The 19,845-nt window shown below is 41.4% G+C and overlaps 1 protein-coding gene across 1 annotated transcript; it reads left to right on the top strand.

Moving 5' to 3' along the window:
• Positions 1-4,613: 4,613 nt before the first annotated feature.
• Positions 4,614-18,887, top strand: MYOZ1 (myozenin 1). The gene is made up of 5 exons (XM_009955183.2): positions 4,614-4,689; positions 6,331-6,512; positions 15,106-15,340; positions 17,657-17,816; positions 18,656-18,887. The coding sequence occupies exons 1-5, from the start codon at positions 4,614-4,616 to the stop codon at positions 18,885-18,887; spliced, it is 885 nt and encodes a 294-aa protein (XP_009953485.1).
• Positions 18,888-19,845: the final 958 nt, after the last annotated feature.

The raw sequence follows: 19,845 nt of genomic DNA, 5'->3' as shown, positions 1-19,845 counted from the left end.
GACAGAGTTTAGCATCACTAGCGACTGCAGGAAGGTGCCATATAGTGGTAGCTGCATTTCTCAGCTTCTCATCCCATAATAAAAATCACATTCATTTTTCAGATGATTATTAAAACAGAGCTAGAAATTTCTTAAAATTGAGAGGTAACTGTGCCTATGCCTTTGGGAAAGGAGAGGCAAAGAGCTGCTGATTTTAATCAATACAGCAGCACATTGTGTCTGTTCTCACTATGCCCCCCTGCTACATGCTGTCACCTTGTGGGCCATAGCTCCCTTGATAAATAGGTTTTAGAATGCAGGGAACTTGAATAGGAGAGCAGCAACTCAAAGAGCACAACTGTACTTCACTGCAGGCACTGAGCACTCTGAGAAAATACCCAGCTTGGTGCTAACCCAACCCAAGAGAAAGAAATGTAGTGTAAAAACACTCCTCTTTGTACAACCTGCAGTGAGCAGGGCTTGGCCAACACATACAGACCTGCTCCCCTGTGGCCACCTGCACTTATGCAGAGTGGGTGTGAAGTGTGGACAGATGGTCAGTTGTGAGAGTAGTATTTGACACCCTCCAGCTTTGTGCAGGCGTGAAGCTCTGTGATGGTGCCCAGAGCAGGCAGTGGGTGTTTACAGTTCAATTGTGTTATCCCCTACACCTGCTTTACACTGGCACAGCTCTGAGGAGTTACTCCCAGATCACCAGTATGGGAGTCCAGGGCCGTGCTCAGGGCTGTCCGCCCTCCGCCCCCTCAAATCATTCTGGTGATATCTGCTGGGCTCAGTGAAGGACACAGCACTCTTGCACAGTGGAAAGCTTAAAGCATGGTATTACAGTAGATATGAATGAGGGAGAGCAAGAGCTGTGCTATAGGCATAATGTGAGGAATGCATAGTGGTTATATTGATGCAAGCAAGAGGAAAATGGGAAACTTTAGGCCAGGAGATTGCCACACATGCCCTGACTCCAAGTGGGGTATAAATGTTGATGATTGCCCATAGGTATGTTACAGCACTCTTATACAGGATCTTCAAAACAGTACTGGGGGTTTACGCTTTGTAGTTTCAACTTGCTTATCACACTGGAAAGTTTTATATGCATTTGGTGCAGGCAAAAACAACTGCAAAATCTAGGAAAAAGAGAAAGTGACTGCCTCCTGATGTTCCTTTATATTGACTTTGCTTGCAATTCTCTATGAGGATGATTTTGCTACTACAATCAGAGCTGTGTTTTGTTTTGTTTTTTTTTTCTCCCACTAGACTCTAGGTTTATTCAGTGGAAAACTTGATTTTGATTCAATGTGAAATAGCAAGACAATGGTTTCTGTAGGATTTCTGCTTTACATAGAAGCTGAAAAGTATGTGCATATTTGATTAATCCAGTAAAATGAGATACATTCCCTCCATCCTAGAACAAGAACCCAAATGGGTACAGGCGAAAAACCAGGGAGAGTCACCTCATCATGAACCAGAGCTAAAGAAGGGGAGCCATGTGCATATACAAAGCTGCAGGCAATCAACCCTATTTCTGTCATGAATCAGGAAATTAGTTTTCTTGCTATTTGATTCTGCTGGATTTCCGATACACATTACATGGCTACTTATCACAGAATCATAGAATCATTCAGGTTGAAAAAGACCTTCCTAGAACTCTGTAAATAGCTTTCTAGACTTTGTGGTTTTCCTACTACTTCTTGCTTCATGCATAAAATTATTTCTCTTCTGTGCTTTCTGATATATTATTCGAACACCCGGCATTTTGCGAATTATGTATGAAAGCCTAGAGAACACTGGGCTGAATGATGGAGTAAGGAGGGGGCAGGAGGAGTGTAAGCAAGACTCAAGAGAGCTTTGGAGGCATTACTGACAAACAGAATAATGAAAAGGTTTTATGAATTGCATTAAAATGCAATAGGAGGAGAAAGGGGAATGGCATGTTTATTTGAACAGAGAGGAGGATGAAGTGAGACACCTATGGAGTGCCTGATCTTCCTGGGAACCGAGGTAGTGGCTGCAGAAGACCTGAGGAGCAACCTTTTCCTTTCCCCTCTCGTCGGTACTGGCAGTGGTGCTATCTGAGACTCTGCCCCCCAGGCCTTTGGCTATTAATAACCGCAGGATGCCTGTGCGAGCAGCCTTCAGGAGTCAAATTCACAGCACTTCGCATCAGCACTTTGCACAGGGCAGAGCTTGCCTGCACCCAGGCACCCTGGGTGAGCAGGGCTTCTGGACAAGCCTGCCCAGCAGCACCCAGAGACAGGCTGGGAGGAAGCAGCCCACTGCCCAGCTCTCAGGAAGGCACATGAACTGGTCCGAGCCTGGCACTGAAAGCCTGAGGTGAGTTGAATGGGCAGCAAAATAGTTTAAAGCAGGTGCTGGAGAGGGTAAAGACTAGTTTGGTTTGCAGCAAAACCAGGGAAATGACTGCTGCAAAGACCGATGCAGAAAAAGACAGAGGAATTGAACTAAGGGGTAGAGCTCAGGGGAAAAAAAGGATAATTGTGGCCCTGGCTTTATGTATGGGATAGGAGGGAGAATGGGGACTGAGGCTCCAGCAGCCTCACCACAGTGTGGTGGCTCAAAGAGCAGTAGTCCCAGTGTAGTGCTGGGTGCTGTGCATAGTGAAAGACTGCTGCTCCTTTCCTTATGCTAGACCAATTGCATGTAGCAGGTTTTCCACTCCCCAGTCCTGCTGGATTAGTAAAGGAGGACAGCAGAATGAGACAGACTTGCCCTCACTGCTCCTTGGGAATGGGTGTGCTAGAGGAGCATGGTTCCCCACCAGGGCCAGCCCTTTCTGCCTTGGCCCAGGGAGTCCAGGTTTGGGACATACAGATGATTTCTCTCTGTTTTGCCAGTTTTACAACCCATCAGACAGGCTATAACCTCCCATCCCCCCTGCCTCCTGGCAGCATTGCCCCTTTCCTGTCAAGAAGGGCCTGCTTCTTTTATATAGCCAAGCAGATGTCCGGCTGCTTGAGAAGAATGTGCAGCGCATGCTTTATGGCTGCACCTGCTCACGCTTGCTTTGGGAATACACCAGGATGGGCTCTTTTATGATGTGAACTATACAGGCAGCATCTCAGTAAAAAGAAAAGCTTGTAAATCTGAAAGAAAAACTAATCAAAGACAGTATCTGCCAATGTGATTGGAGCTGGTTTGCTGAGGCTGAGCTTCTTTTAGCAGCTATCATCACCTCATCACATGAAAATCACGTTGCAAAAGGAGCAATGGTAGAACAAAACTGCAAAATATATAGGAGATAAAAATGTCTTGATCACAACAAGGGCAGTGTACAAACTCCTAGAGATGACTGTTTGCTTGCTAGTTTTAAAATACAACTCATAGTTCAATGCCTTCAGTTCTGAAATTTTTATAGAATCATAGAATACTAAGTTGGAAGGGACCTCAAGGATCACCTAGTCCAACCTTTCAAGGTAAAAATATAGTTTAAATTATATGGCCCAGCACCCTGTCAAGCTGAGTCTTAAAACTGTCCAATGTGCAAAAAAGCACAAGGACAGAGATGGTTAGTTATTGCTACTGCTGAAGCCAATGGGTCTTTGCTCATTTTTCTTTGTATTGTATTAGGTGAGGATCTGTTGCCCTATATGCTGTTGTTCAGACATGGGCAGTGTTGAAGTGAAGGCAAGACATTTGCCTTACTTATGTGTGATAATCCCCAAGAAGGACTTTGAGAAGCTCCCTGAAGTGGAAATGCTGAGATTTCTCCTAATTTTCCCTGACTTTGTAGTACCAACCTCTCATGCTATCTGGGGACAGAGATGCGGAACACTGTACTAGAAGAAATCTCCCTCTTCCCCTCCTCCCCACTCCAAAATGATAAGATCAATACATAAGATACAGGTGCAAGTGACTTCAAATAAATTGGGTGAACAACTTTTCCTTTAACAAGTTTGTCTGTGCCTTCTTCCTCCAGCCCTTCTGTAACAAAACAGTAGCAGTCATAAACCACAGAATTACTTAGGGTTTATTTGGTTTTTTTTGTTTTGTTTTTTTTTTTTTTCCAGAACTAGTGGTTGTCTGAATACCTATTCTAATTCTAATAGGACTATTTATCCAAACCAAACTTGCACATTATTCAAAATGCTCACAAATAACTCACGGACAGACCTAAAATCTTTATACAAAAATATGTGTTACCATCTAATGATAAATGCATGGTATTATAATACAGTATGATAGAGCAAATTTTCAAATTGACATCCTGTTACTGCAGCACAAGATGATAACAGAGTACCACTGTGGCACACGTGGGTGCTGGGAGACTGCCATGTTGCAATTAAAATGCCTGGTTCGGATGACAATGCTATGTGGCACCTTGGCAATGCTTCTGCCGTGATCTGCTGCCATACCTTGTGTCATAATGCTAAGTCTTCAGAGAACACCACAATGGCCTGCTGATGAGATTCTGTGTGGGATTATACCATTCACTAGCTCCTTCATATGGAAGGGATAGAAAAGAAGCTGTGTGTGAAATGAAGGCTGTGTATCTCTTTAACTGTAGATGGCAACTAAAAGAGAGGCAAGAAATACCTTTCCACTGTTTCATTCTCCATTTCCCTGTGTGTTTAGAGCAAAGCAGAGAACCCTTTGTAGGAATGCCCCTTGCAGGGACTCCTGCTCCTGTGAAAAGGAAAAAGTCCACTAAACTCATTGGGAAGCTGACACACGAAGGTAAGCTATGCAAAACTGCACACATGAGAATTGTTTGGATTTCAATCTGAATTTCAGCCTTTAAAATTTCACACCCTGTCTGACTGAACTCCCAGAGCAAAATGTGCAGTGAACATACCAGGAGGCAAAGCCACAAATATTACTAAAGCTCAGCCTTCAACCACATTACATTTTCTAATTTACTGTTCAAAAGCATTGCACACATGCTTAGGTCAAATGTTGACCTGAATTACACTTTGCAAACCCATATTCTCCTGCAGCGTTAATTTGGATGTACATCAGTGTGAATGGAAAGAGAACATGACCTTTTAAGTGTATTGATATTGCAGTGCCTAGTTATATTCTATGTTGTTCTCTCTATTATAACTTTTGTTATAACTTGTTTTTCATCTAAGTGAGAGTATTACTTTGACTCCAGCACTCATTAGCTAAAAAAGTCAAAGTCTCTTAGAGGGGGTAATGCAGCAGGAAGAATCTAACTTGGGACACATTTCTTTCTACAGAATACCCGTGTATTGTGTAGGGTGACTTTTAATTAACTGTGATATCCTTATCTTTACTTCACTTTTGACAGCACGGGGAAGGTTTTTAGAAGTTTTGAAAAGAAACAATTCAGTGCTGCCCCTTTCTTCAGGCCCCAAAAAGAGCTGTAGAAACTTCATTGCTAGGGTGCAGTTATATATTTTTCTCTTTGTCCCTAATCCTTTAATCAAGTAAACAAGTAAGTAAAAATCCAATTTTCAGTTGAAGAGCATTTTCTGCTCTGCTATAAAATAGTGCTATATAAAATTGGCTTGATAAAATAAAACAATAATTTCTTCAGAGAATGTCTAATAAAATTAATGGGCATATACCAATTTTATATCAGTTTAAGTATGGAGATTCATTCTCTGTTGTAAATGAGATACAGAGGTGGATGAGTGGTCTTGCTCAATACAGAAAACAGAAAGCCTAGGAAAAGTTGCTTGTTTCTGAATTAAAAGCTTTAACTGCATTTCTGCAAGATTTTTACATATTGAAAATGTTTGAATCCATTGCTTTGATGGTGAATTGGTTGTACCAAATTAAATGGAAAAGGATTTATCAAGTAACCGGCATATTTAGACTTGAAGAGGACTTCAACTTCTTTTACCTTTAAAAATCCTCCTTAGAACAAACAAACAAAAAGATACAATAACATTGAATCTTGCCATGTTTTCAAGATAATGTTTAAAAACAAGTACATGAGAGTTGCCTTTATTATATGTCAGCCCAATCCGAAGAACTGACTGCCACTCACCTAATTCCAGAGGAGTGGAGGCAAGTGTAGGGCAGTAATCAGAGAAGGCAGTGGTGCATTTTGAGACAGTACTACAGAATCCTGCTGCAGTGACTGAGCTGCTTCAGATGTGGGAAACATGCATCTAGCTCCACCCTTATGCAACTCCTCTGTGCAGATTTGCCTTGATTGCAATCCAGAGTAAATTCCACCCATCTATATCCAAAGTGTCATCAATGTAAAATTTCCATGCATAGGTTATTTCCTACTACTTAATTTAGAAGTTAATTTGGCTGCTTTGAAGTCACTACTGATACTGGGAAGCAATGGACAAGAGACTTGGACCAGTGTACTTCTAAAATGTCCCATTTCATGTTTTGTAGTCATGCCACAAGAGGTGTCCAAGCTGAACTTGGGGAAGAAGATCAGCATCCCCAGAGATGTGATGCTAGAAGAGCTTTCCCTCCTCACTAACAAAGGATCCAAGATGTTCAAATTACGTCAGCTACGGGTGGAGAAGTTCATTTATGAGAATAACCCTGATGCCTTCACTGACAATTCTGTGGTAGGTTGGAGATTAAAACTAAAAAGCTGCTCCATACACTCAGGGGAAGCAGGAATGGAGTGTGCCCAAGCTCTCCTCTGTCTGTATGTGCATGGGCTGGGGCAGGGGGATATCTACTAGCAAAGAAATGCAGCAAAAAGCAAAAATTATATAAACTCACAAGTTTTATTTCCTTTTGGCAGCAGCATTAGTTTCCTTTGGCAAATACTTGGTATCACGCATGCAGAAGCACGAGAAAATTCAGTACTGAGTGATGAGGGAGGACTGAATGTTTGGCAGGTGTTCAGAGCTGCACAGGGCAGGACTAATTGGTTTTGTACTCATTTCATTTCTCCTTTGCAAGATGGAAATGATCCACCCAGGTCTGACTTCAGCTCCAGTAGGTGCGGTTCTATTTTTAGCCTAGGATACATTTTTATACTTCCTGCTGGGCAGAGTTCTCTGCTCATGTCTCCATACATGAAAATTCGGACAGAAACCTCTAACCTGACACTGCAGTATCTTCAGTTTATTTCCTAGACTCTATGTTTGTTTTCTTCTAAAATATTTTCCTATCAGATATGGTGCGTAAATTCAGATATCTTTTTTTTTTTCCCTTTCCCATGAGTTGGTGCTGTTATTTAATCTTTTGACTTCTCTCTACAGTTAGTTGATGATGTAAAGTCTTCTGAAGATACTTAAACTTTGACAAATGAAACTCTCCTTTCACATGATTGTCAGCAGTTCATAAAACAAACAGAAAATGTTTCAGGTTCCTATGCATTTGGATGTAGCATCTCATCTTCTGATGATCTTTAAAATTTATTTGGTGTCATTTTATTCCTTTATGGCATCTGTTTTCCAGCCCAAGGAAACTCAAGGAAAATAATAAAAGTCAAGCTAAAGAAAATGTTCTGCCGAACAAAAACACACTATTTTTTAGCCCTGTGATGTTTTCAAAAGCAGCAATAAGTAAGTCTTTGCAGTTCACTTCTAAAAATGACAATTTGGGAAGCAGGATGTGGTAAGTTGCAGGCAAAAAAAAAGTCATTAAAATTACTACAATAGGTCGGATCACAGGTTAGGGATGACAGACCAGAGGTACAGCACACAAATCCAGTGTTGTTAGACTTTGGGCAGTTTCCTCATCTTTTTTTGTGCTTTAGGTAGCTCATCTCTTCAGTGAGCTATCTCCTAGAAAGGATTTGAGAATGAATGGTGTGTTGAACTTTAGACTCTTCAGAAGAAAATCCTAGAGAAATGCAAGCTGGTTTTATAAATGCTCAGCAATCTCAGAGCTCCTAGAACATATGAGGGCCAAGTTCATGTCAGAATCTGCTGCAGTGAGGAGGAGTGAGAGAATAATAAGGTGAGAGAATAAAAAGGCTGAAGTCAAAACTTTCAGAAATTTGAGGGAGTCAAGGGTGTCCAGTCAGAGAAATACAAAGCAAATGAGTTGTGACAAACTGACCCAAAACTGGACATACACAGAGTCCCTTCAAGACTGACATTACAAAGGCTGATGACAATCGCCTCGTTTCTGTTAGCTGCTTTTCCTGCTTTGTTTATTCATCTGTGCCTGACTTTCACTGCATATCCTTCCTGTAGTGAATCTCTCCCTCTATTCTGTAAGAATACCCCTGCTCCCAAGCTCTTTTGAGCAAGACTGTAAGCTACTGTGCTGTGGACAAATGTATTTGGGGGTTAGACAAGACCCTAACAAGCCTAGGATTTTCTTTATGGCTTTGCTATATGAGAACAATGGCATAGTCTCCAAACAGCAGCTGGTACTCTGCTTTAAAATCCTCCATAAATCACTTTCAGGGCTATCTTTTCTCCACATCCACGATACAGGTAACAAATCTCCACTGGTCAGTGCAGGAAGACTTTGGTTTGCTCTAAAGCCCTCGCTCAGGGTCCGCTTAGCAGGATCACAAACATAATTGCTGCCATTTGCTGGCTGCCCTGTGCATTCTGTGTGCAAGGACTCTGCCAGGCTGCATCCACTGCCTCCGTGGATAACCATTCTCATCACCACCGCCAGCATGAGTTAACACCTTTGCTGGCAGTCAGAGCAGTGAGAAGAAAAGCTGAGCGATTGCAGCAACTGAGCCATCCTCTCGGAGAGCTGGTTGCTCTTGGGCAGGTAAAGGCAACAGATCTGTGGCCTCGCTGCTATCTTCCAAACCATCAGGACAACGCCTGACCTTAGCAGCAAAGAACTTTCATCAACAAGCCCTTTTGATTGCAGTGTTCGATTAGCTTTCTGTTCTTTTCCTTTCTTGCTCCTGGCTCTGCTCAAAGGCGGATGCAGGAAAGAAGGGTTAAACAAAAGGGAACTGTGGGAGGAAGATAATGTCAGAGTAAAGAATTCCTACTGCTATTTCCAGTTACTTCCCCTCCCAGTTAATTTTTATGTCCTTTGCTCCCCATTCCAAAGAAGTCGTCGTGCCTTTAAGGCTGTGGGACAGTGAAGGGACTTAAAGCTGGGGGTATGTTTTCCACTTTTATGTCATAGATTTCTTAACTGTCCTAGAATATTCTCACGGCACACTTAGCAAAGCAGGGCAAGAAAGGTCTGGAATGGAGTACAGATTGTTTCTTTCCCCTCCAAAAAATTTTAACAGTAAGGTAATGCAATATAAAAACACACAAAGAGAAAGGTTATTAAAAATAAATCCAAACCATATAAGGGGTCCCAGAATAGCCTGTGCTGTAGCCATAAACCTTCCACACAAGGGAGATCATCTCAGCAGTCACATGTCATCTATCTACCCTCCTGCTTCTCTCCTCCTCCATCTCCAGCCAACCAACCACACTGGACAATCAGATCAGTCTCCTTACTTTTAGCAGAGAAAACATACATACTGTGTGTGCATGAACATCAGACAGCTCCATGCAAAACTGAAAACCTGCCACTCTATCACTGCTGCGGCTCCACCCATCCAGTTAAAGGCAAAAAGTAGACAAACACACAGCAAAAAGTCTGACCATTCCCAACACGAGCAAAATGAAATTGACTACCCACTCTAGAGCTGTTTTCAATACTGTGACCCTCTTCTCTTGCAAATATACAGTAGTAGGGAGGGCTGAGTTTGATGCTTTTATCACACTGATATCCTGCCAAACAGGGAGAGTTCATGTGACATCTTCCTTGTTTGGTGCTGTGCTGGAGAAGCTGGACTCTGCTGAGCCCTGTCTAGTAAATCAGAAGAAGGATTTCTTCTCCTCACCCCGGGCTGTGCCACCCTGGAACTATGGTTCTCTCCATATCTCAGAGGATATTATCAACCTCACTGTAGAGCTGCAAGATGCAATTTACTACTGACTAAAGACCATGAGGAAATCCTGTTTTGCTATGTGCTCTATTACTGTAGCATCTGACCAACTATAGCATGAAGGAAATTACTACATTTATTTTTTGTGGTGAAACTGAACCATGGGGTAGATTAACATATAACCCAAAATCATGGAAAGGGACTCAGTCTTATCTCTGGGTCTCATAAACCTCACTTCACTGTTCAGCAATTAATAGATCAGCAGTTCACAGACCTTTTCTCCACTTCGTGATGCTAAATTTGTTTGGCCTCACTCACATCAAGATCATGTGAAACTATGTTTCTTAGCCTTACAGCCCCACTCATTATTGCCCTAATTCCTCTCAAGGTCCCACCTCCACTTCGGGAACCTCTGTGTAAGACCTTCTTGCTATCATCAAGTGGGCTCTGAAAAAAAACCCCATAATTATGCTTTTTGGGTGTTGCTGTATGCTGTTTTCGTTCCAGTGAGGATCCTTAAAAACAGGCTTTCTGCTAGTCAAATCCTGTGGCCTGATTTGGGTTATGTGCAGGAGACAGTTTATAGAAAGACTTGATTTGCCTCTTTTTTTTCCCCCTTCTTTCTGCTTCACCTACCAGATCTTAAATTAAAACCGTTAGGAAGGTGGAATAACTAATATCTGAGTAGACCATTATCACCAGCAGGATATCAAAAAAACCCAGACCCACAAAAAAACCCACACCTTGATACTTTTCTCATACTTGCCCACAAGGTAAAATAAATGCAGTTTCCATACCTTGGCAATGCCTGTATGAAAACAAGGTGAACCTGTGTTAGCAAGTGATTTCTGCTGGACTTCAGGTCAAGAGGTCTCTTCAGATAAGCCAAGACATAAATTGTTAAACAAAACATAGCAAGTGAAAAAAGGTTAAAGAATTGGATTACTGATCTTCTGGATAATGGCAAGCTGAACAAGAACTCGGAGGAGTAAACAGAGGTGTCAAGAAGAAAATGGGAGCAGTTATGGTACAACACCAAACGTGGTGCTTCACAGCAGACACAAGCACACAACCAACCTGCCTCAGAGACCTTACATGTTAAATAGCCAGCCATGATGCAGTGTGTGAAGGAAAGCATAAGGACAGAGGAACAGAGATGTTACCACGCTTGGTTTAATGCACAAGTGTGCACTGATGGCTCTGTTTGCCCCTTCATGTACTTAGAAGAATGCCAATCAGGATCACTGGAGGTAGGGTTAAAGGGAAAATGTTAGGAAAAGCATTCTTTCTAGCAAGTCACTGTTCTGCAGGGAGTATTAAACCTCTTGAACAAACATGAAAGTATAACCGCAAGCTGAGATATGAGACTCTCAGGTTATGACTTAAGTGGAGCAAGCCAGCTGAGATGTAACTTTTCAAACAAAATGAGCCTTGCTGTGCTGGAGTTGGATTGGTGGACCTAGAGGTCCCAAATAGATCCAAAGCTGTATAAGAGTGAACATGAAGTCTGATGCCTTCTTACTCAAGAAGTGACTCGTGTGGAAACAGCAAAATGACAGAGAGGAAGAGACTTTTATTTTCCACAGCAGTTCATTGGAGCACTGTGAGAAAACTTTGCACTGGACTTCTGAAACTCAATTTCTTTTATCCACAAAGAAAATGTGGCAAGGATGATATAAAATATACAAATAAGATATAAATAATTTTGGGAAGTATTAGATAAAAATTCCCATTATTTAGATGGGTAAATTCAGGCATAGAGGTGAAAAATAATTTGCCTAAGATTAAACAGCAAGTCAGAAGTAGACCTGGAAACAGAAAACCAGGAGCTCAACCTGCCATGCCTCTTGGGGGAGCATGTGTTAAAAAAAATAGCTTAAGATACTTTAACAGCTGAGGTTACTTTTTATTTTCATCCTTTTTTTTTTAAAGTGAATCATAGGTTTAAGGCTATGCCACTCCAAATTAAGGACCGAGGCACACACTTTGATAAAAACAGCAGGCAGTCTATGAGACTCTCGAAGTGTCTGAATTTTAAATCTCCCATCTCACCATTAAGGAGTAGGACACAGTCCTGTGAGAGGACACAGTCACAGTAACTTCAGAAGTGTTAGTAACCACATAGGCATCAAACCTTTGGGAAGCTCTTTATCAGTGAGGTGGAAATAGAAACACATTTGGTGGCCTCAATCATTTTCTTTAGGGCACAGCAAGGAGCTGACTGGGAGCACACAGTGTCTCCTCCTGGGGACTGCCTGCAGTGATGTCAGGCCCTTGAGATACTTAGAGATCTCAGCTCCATTAGCTGGATCATCTTTCATTATCTATTTTTCATAAGCCACATGCAGTAGCTCTAGAGAACTCACAATTCATCCATCTAGGCACTCAGCCTGCAGGAGCAGTCTCTTGCCAGCCACTGAGGACTTCAAAGACATAAGCACAATTTGTTTAGCCAACCCAGGGGACTATACATCATATGAACTTGCCACAATTGTTCTCTTGTTAGAGTGAATTTAGGGACACCCCGGGACTGCTAACATCCACTACCTTCAGCAATGCATAGACAGGGCAGACCCTGCCACAGAGGAACTGTGTGATCTGGCCCCAGAGCCAACATGAGAAGGTTACCAGCCTTCTCAGTTGACACTCCTGGGCTTCTCTCCTGGGACTTCCCCCGCAAGGTCAATCAACCCTAACTGAGAAGCTGATTTTGTGATGTGAATATGCATATATGTAAAAGTTCCACATGCTGTTAGCAATGGCCCAAGACATGCATTCCTCTCAAGTGTAAGCTGTATTTCACTCCAAACAACCTCACCAGAGTACTGGAGACAAAGCTGTCTGGAGCTACCCAGCTTTGACTATGTCAAGACTCCTGCTTGAGGCTGCCGTTCCTGAGCTCCACTCTCTAGGAATGAGCTCATTGCAATCCACTGAGATTCAACATTTCAAAAAGATGAATTTGCCTTTGCCTTCTGTTAATTTGAGCTAAGACAATCTATCGTGCTGGCCAAAACTAAACAAAATTATATTTTTATTCTATCAGGTGAATAGACTGGGGTATTGCATGGAAAATGGATCTTTCCTATCTGAATGGAGATGTCTGCTGAACATAGAATGTTTTCCCAGTGGGTCCATGAAGAATCATGAACTAGCCTAAGACCAATCAAAATAATTTCATTTACAGCTAAATAAGATTTAGGTATGGCTTTCCTGAGGCAGGCCTTGTGTTTCAAAGAAACTTTGCTCCTGCTTAGTGATAATACTGCAATTTAAAATAACACCAGATGACAATGATGCCCCTTCCTGGTCACATCAAATACTGCTGTGCACAAAATCAAACCAGCTGTTTTTACTGTAGCTCATGTTATGCTGATGTTTTGTGACTTTTTTTTTTTTTTCTTTTTTTTTTTTTCAGGAGGGTGTAAGTAACTAGAAGAAAAGAGAAATAAGCATTTAATTCTCAGGAAGGGCACACAGCATGGGTGAAACCTGAAGGAAAACAGATGCAAATCCTGTTTTGAAATTACTGAGCAAATAAGTAGAAGCATTAACCTTGCATACATGTTAACATTTTGAGAATAACCTCATTCTGACCCTTAAGCCCTCAAAATACCCTTTTTTCAGTTTGCCTTTTTACAGCTACATAGCTCCCACGCATAACTGAACAGATTGCCCTGCTAGCTCCTGCGTACAGATTAATGCTCACAGTCCTCTCCCCTCTCAGTGCTTCCTGACATTCAGGGGAGCATTATATCCTCTGTTCCTAAAAAGGGAATTCCCTACAGCTAGGAGAAAGACAGACAGTCCCTAAAGGCCCTGGGGGCACCAGCTCTGCCACTTCAGCCTGCAGCTGGCTGCCTGCCTGGGTTGCAGCCTGGTGACCTGCTGTGAAACCCTGGACACTGTTGCTGGAGACACAGGGAGCGGAGGGTTAGAGAATTCTGCCTTGAGCCTTGTGGGGTTTTCACTTCTCATCTATTTTTAGCTGACCGAACAGCTGGCCTTGGAAGCCTGTTTACAGCCTGGAAAGCTTCTTTTTGCTAAACTGTATTTGGTGTAAGAGCTCTGAGAAAGCCTTAACCATTTGAGAGTCAGCCCTGAGGTTGGCACTCTTGTCTGCCATTGACTGCCTGAGATGGATTCATATAAGCAGAATTGCACCATGAGGAACCACAGGTTCATCCACTTCAGCTGTATTTGTTAGATCTTTGTGCATCTATAGCCAATCCCCTAGTCCAACAAGAAAGACCATATGTGATATATAACCCAGGTTACTTGGATTATACAGCTGTGTGGGCTGTAATACACAAGAGATACTTTTTTATATCTGATAGAAGTCAATTGGTCAATTGGTCAATTATGACCAATACACAGAACATTTTTCAGAACATATTATATTAGTTTCTGTTTCACACAAGTATTCATCAAAATTGCTGTGTGCAAATATAGGACCTTGTGCTGGCATCACAGGCTGTATAAACCCTGCACAGACTGTTTCTTTCCCTATGTTCCGCAGGGATTGTACCTTCTAGCCTGGACTGGGGAGAATGGATGGCCTGGAAAATAAGACCAGCTTGGTTTTACTGATGGATACAGCTTGCTTTCTTGCCTTGTTGAGGGTTAGATCTGGTTTGTTAATGCACATATTGCTGTAAAAAAAAACTTCTCCTTTTTGTCATCTTCCTTTTGTGGTCTCCAGGAAGTTTTTAATCTTTTCCCAGTCTGCTATCTCTTCAGTCTTTCTCAACGTGTAAATACCCCTCCCCATGCAGACCTTCACAAATATGGGAAACAGGCAGTCACCTTCCAGGCTTTTATGTTGTCACAGGTACGCTGTTCTGGTGCCCTATAACACTTAGCTCCCACACTGCAATTAAGCTGACTTTGCTGGGCTATCTTGTCATGAGAACACTTCTTCGACATGAAAACACTATTTCTTGTCCATCTTGCTTTCTCACAGGTTAGCCATGTATCTCTGTCTGGACCTTTAACTGCTCTGGCAAAAGCTGTATTTCTTTTCTTCCTGTATTTCATACTGATCACTGTTAGGGACAATACACAGATCCCACTCTTCTCTCCCTGATCTTGTAAAATGACTATGAGATGTCCATTAAAAGGTGTGTTTCCATTGCCCTTGCTAGTGTTCTACAACTGCACCTATACTGAATATAGAAAATTACTCACACAAAGTTCTGCCACCAGTTTTGTAACTGAGACACAAAACTAGTCAGATCATGGAGACTCTGGAGTTCGCATTCTGGGACCCAAGCCTGCAAATGCGAATGGACCATGTCCTGTAACAGGGACTCCTACTCTCTTTTCTCCTGCCCTAGGATCACTTTCAGAAGTTCATCCCACCAGGAGGGCATTACGGAGAAGATGCTCATGGCTATGCCCACGGGCGGATGGTAGGAGGAGTGACAGCTGGGCAGCATGGCTCCAGTAAGCAGCAGTATCCCACTGGTCCTCCTAGGCCTGGAAGCAAAGGAGACCCCAGGGACAGCAAAGGGGAGCGTGCGGGGGAATCAGCTGGAAGTGGTGGAGAAGGAGGCGATGGTACTGAGAAAGGCAAGTATCTCTGAAAGAACAAGAAACAGCTAAAGGTATCAGAGCTCATGCCAACCTTACTCTTATGGACAAGTAAATTAATTTGACTAAATCCTGAATTCTTCCAAATTAAGTTCCATTGCAAAGTCTAGAAAAGTTGAACTGCCTTTAGCTCGATAGTTTTGTTTGCATGCTTCTGTGTTGCTCAGTCATAGGAAAGAAGCAGAAATACCTTCCTTGGCTGGACCAAAGAAATGATGGGAAACAACTACTGAGCTCCTAACGTTGATACAGCAGTATGCCAGTATGGCATACCCTTTCCTTTCAAGGGTTTCACACTGACCACTATTGGAGACAGTAGTATCAGCTCTTTAGCTCAGAAGTCTGACCTGACACATCAGTCTCAAGTGTATCAGCCCTGATTTCAAGTCAAAGCTTTCACCTAAACAATAGCATTTTTGGATGATCTTCAGAAAAGAACAGTAATATTTCCAAAAGTTATCTGGTAATCACTACTGGTCTACTCAAGCAGTATCTTTATAAGTAAAAGTGTTTTTCATTTAATTTAGTCTTTGCTTAATTTTATCCTCTAAACTCAAGTTTGGCCAGAAACCTCTAGAACCAAAACCCTTATATGAGAATCAGCAGGTGAAATTGTTATTTTAACAATCCCTATGGGATTTTACAACAAAAAGCAAATTTGCTTGGGAACCAGGAACCGCTGTTTTAAGTGACCAAATGAGTGACTTGTAAAATCCAAGGTTTTTCATTTACATTCTGGAAGAATGTGCATCTTATATGAAAATCAGCTTTTACATTTCTGGGTATCCCTGTGATGAAGGAATCTGTGTAGACTCTGTCTTCTTATAGGAGATTTTTCTCCATTGTTACCCTATTTCTCTGTGCAGGGAGAAGGAGGATTAATATCATCCCATAGCTTTTACTGCAGAGCTGGATCCCAACTGCTTTTATTTTTCAATCCTAGCAATCAATTTACTTCTAAATTACTTAGTTTAAGTCCTCCACACAGAAAGAATGGGGTAGTTTGTTTTATTTTTTTTAATGAAAATAAGACTCTTGCACATGTCTGCAATTCTCTGAAACCAGGAAAGCCCAGGATTTGGCAAGGTTTGAAGAAAATAAGTAAGATGAGAAAATAAGCAAGACTAATAAGGAAGGTGTACTAAAGAAGAAAGTTTCAGATAAGAGTAATAGTGTTCATTCTTTGCCACTTATTCCATAAGGATTTGTGTTTTCTACACAAACTGTAGCACCATGAAAGCACCGGAATGTTTAACTCTATTAACCTATTATTCCTGTCTGCCCTAATCAAGCTAAGTACAAGTAATTGCTCAGGAGTTTTAAGGTTTATGAAGGATGAGAATCTTAAAAGTGTGCTACACATCAATTTGTAACCAATGCTCTCAATAGCAAGGTGGTATTATACACAACTGGAAGAAAAAAGAAAAAAAAGAGGCAAACAGAATGCAAACCCTTGTCTAAGTTCATCTCCTTAATGGAGCAGCCAGAAGCTAACCTAAAATTTCTGGCAATCAAGTATCTGACTTAACAGCAAAGTGCAGCTCTACCATTGACAGGATTTTAACTTCCAGAAAGATACCTCATCATATTTTCAAACTGCTTTTAGTGATCCTGAGGTGTTTGAGCCAGCCTCTAACATCCTGGTTCAGTAGAGGGAAAATATTAATGTCTGTTCATGTAACCACAAAGAAAATGCCAACTTATAAAAATACTGAGACAAGGAAGACATTAATAAAGATGGCTGTGGATTGCTAAGACCCTGAAATATGACAGTTAGAGGTTTTTGGTCAGTTAGAGCCAAATTCAAAGTTTGAGACAAGTCCTGGAGTTTACAGTCAGGGCTTTGTTTGTTGCAGCTGATGGTGAGGTTTATGTGGAGGGGTTATGTCTGCTATAAGTAGACAGAGAAGCGAGAAGTTACGAAATTAGATAGCATTTTGATTGTATAAAGCTTCCCCCGCGGTAATGAAAGAGATGATGGGGTAAGGACATTGGTTCTTGGGTTCTTGGGGTAAGAGGTTTCTATTTGAGAAGAATGAAAATATATGCTCTAGTGCAAATTCCTGGATGAGTGGCTCTTAAGACTGTGGTACACCTGCTTTTGTGGATAAGGACTGAAGTGGCATATGACAGTCTGTTTTAAGAGATATCTAACCATAAAATCTTGGACTTGATCTAGGAGTTACAGAATCTGGAAACAAAGCTGGTGTCTCAACTTCAATAGCAGAATAGAGAAAGGCAATGTATTTAGAGTGTCATCTAACTAGAGCGTTTTTTACCTTTCTCTATTTACAGATGGAAAGTCAGGAGGCAAAAAAATCACTATATTTAAAACTTACATCTCTCCCTGGGAACGAGCAATGGGTATCAGCCCCGAGGACAAAAGCCATTTCACCATTGACTTACTGTCACATAGTCCCAAAGCTGATTTCCCCCATTACAAGTCTTTTAACCGGTAAGTCTTCTTGGATATTCAATTCAGTTTATTTAGCATGAGAAAACACAGTAACCCTGGCCATAGCCCTCCTGTCTTGTGCAACATAAATAAGTTTTAATTGCATGTCATTTTGCTTAGCATAGTCTCCTGTGGATGAAACGTTTGGAGGCCTACAAAGAGAAGATACATTAAGAGCTAGAGATTTTAATTCACCTTACAGGCAGAAAACCTATGCAGCTGGATAAGAAGAATTTAATCCTATTTCCCTTTCTTTCTCACCCCATTTGACCAGGGAGATTTAGCTTGCCACTGTTTATTACCACAGCCATTTAAAGTTCAAGAGTTCAGGAAAAATATTTAGAATCAGAAGCCATATACTTCACAGTACTTCAGATAAGAACCAGGATCTTCCTGCTGTTTCTGATAAGAACTGAAAATTTTACAAATATTTCTATGGCGGCAACAATTTTCTGTTAACCTCTCCATATAACTTTGCCACCCACTTCCATAGCCTCAGGACATCAGTACCCAGTACAAATCCAAATTCCACTCATTTCTGCAATCACAGCCTCTGCCTCCTACATGTACAGGGTACCAACAGGTGTCAAAGGTGTATGGTTTGATGGAGATTGATGTGACAGGGGTGAAGGAAGTGCACAGGAGTGTGTGTGTGCGGGTGTTTTTAAATCTTTTTGAGTTCACAGGCAAAGGATACATATATGTTCTTGGGAAGGATTTTTTGGCCAGTCAACTGCAACAGTGGTTAAATTTACAATCTCTGTAACTTTGATTATTTATTTTCTAAGTCCTGTTTACCTATGCTCTGTTCGCTAACTCCATGTATTCCCCTATGCCAGGACTGCCATGCCTTATGGGGGTTATGAGAAAGCAGCCAAACGGATGACCTTCAAAGTGCCTCAGTTTGATATTTGCCCTTTGCTTCCAGAATCTCTCCTGATATATAATCAAAATTTCAGCAACAGACCCTCCTTCAACAGAACCCCAATACCTTGGATGCCTTCAGGAGACTCCTCTGAGTACCATACTGAAGTCAATGTGCCAAGGAGTGGTGAAACAGAAGAGCTGTAAATCCCCACTGCCAAGGCCTTCCTTTTTTCTCAGCCCTTTCTATTTGCAAGTTGATAGTAAGGACCTGAAAATTGCAACTCTAGTTCTGTCAGCCCTTCCTTTCTCTTGCCCTTAGCCCAGACAAGTTCCTCGCAGGTACTAAACTTATCTTCACTGTGGTGTTAATCCATACCAGAAATAGTTTGAAGCAAAGGAGCTTTTTATTCACCAGGGCATAAAAGAGCAAATCTAGGAAGCGTTTTTCTGTTTAGCAATGCTAAATGCTGCCTGTCTGCTCCATAATTGTTTTGTCATATATTAACAAGTAATAAAACACCAAGAGGAAAAAAATCCTTTGTGTTTTCTCTTTAAAAAATACTGCTGAATTCATTTAGGGATTAGCAATAACAAAAGTTTCAATCTCACAACTAGACCGTTAGCATGGGAAGAAAGATCAGGAAGTGATGGGGATGGTCATAAAATAGGTATACATCAAGGTGTCTTGGATAAATACACTGCAAAACTGATGGTGAAGAATGACGACTTCGAGAGGAAATGAAACAGGTAATCACAACAGCATCAGAGATAAAACAGCAAGCCAGCCTTTATGTTAAATAAATAAAGTGTAACAGTCTGTGTAACGGACAGACAGAAGTATTTCACTGTCACCTAAGATTCCCCAATTCTCCAGAGTATAAAATAGGTAATAGCTTAAGCAGTGGGTTTTTTTCACACAGAGAGACCAAGAAGGCAATAAGTCAGAAAGGAATAGATGACTTGCCCATAGTTACAGAGTAAGAAAGAAAAAGCTTTAATTACGACAGAAATAATTTGACACCCACCACAGTGCATTACTTATCCAAATACACAGCATCAAAGTCTATTCCATTTCTTGTAACAATTTTATTGATGTCATACATATAGGAAGAAAGGCAGATAATGTTGAAAACTAATGAAGAACTTTATTTTTCTACATGAA

Source organism: Leptosomus discolor, chromosome 6 (genome assembly GCF_034619465.1).
Source record: "Leptosomus discolor isolate bLepDis1 chromosome 6, bLepDis1.hap2, whole genome shotgun sequence".
Lineage (NCBI taxonomy): Eukaryota > Metazoa > Chordata > Aves > Leptosomiformes > Leptosomidae > Leptosomus > Leptosomus discolor.
This window is presented reverse-complemented; position numbering and strand designations above follow the sequence as displayed.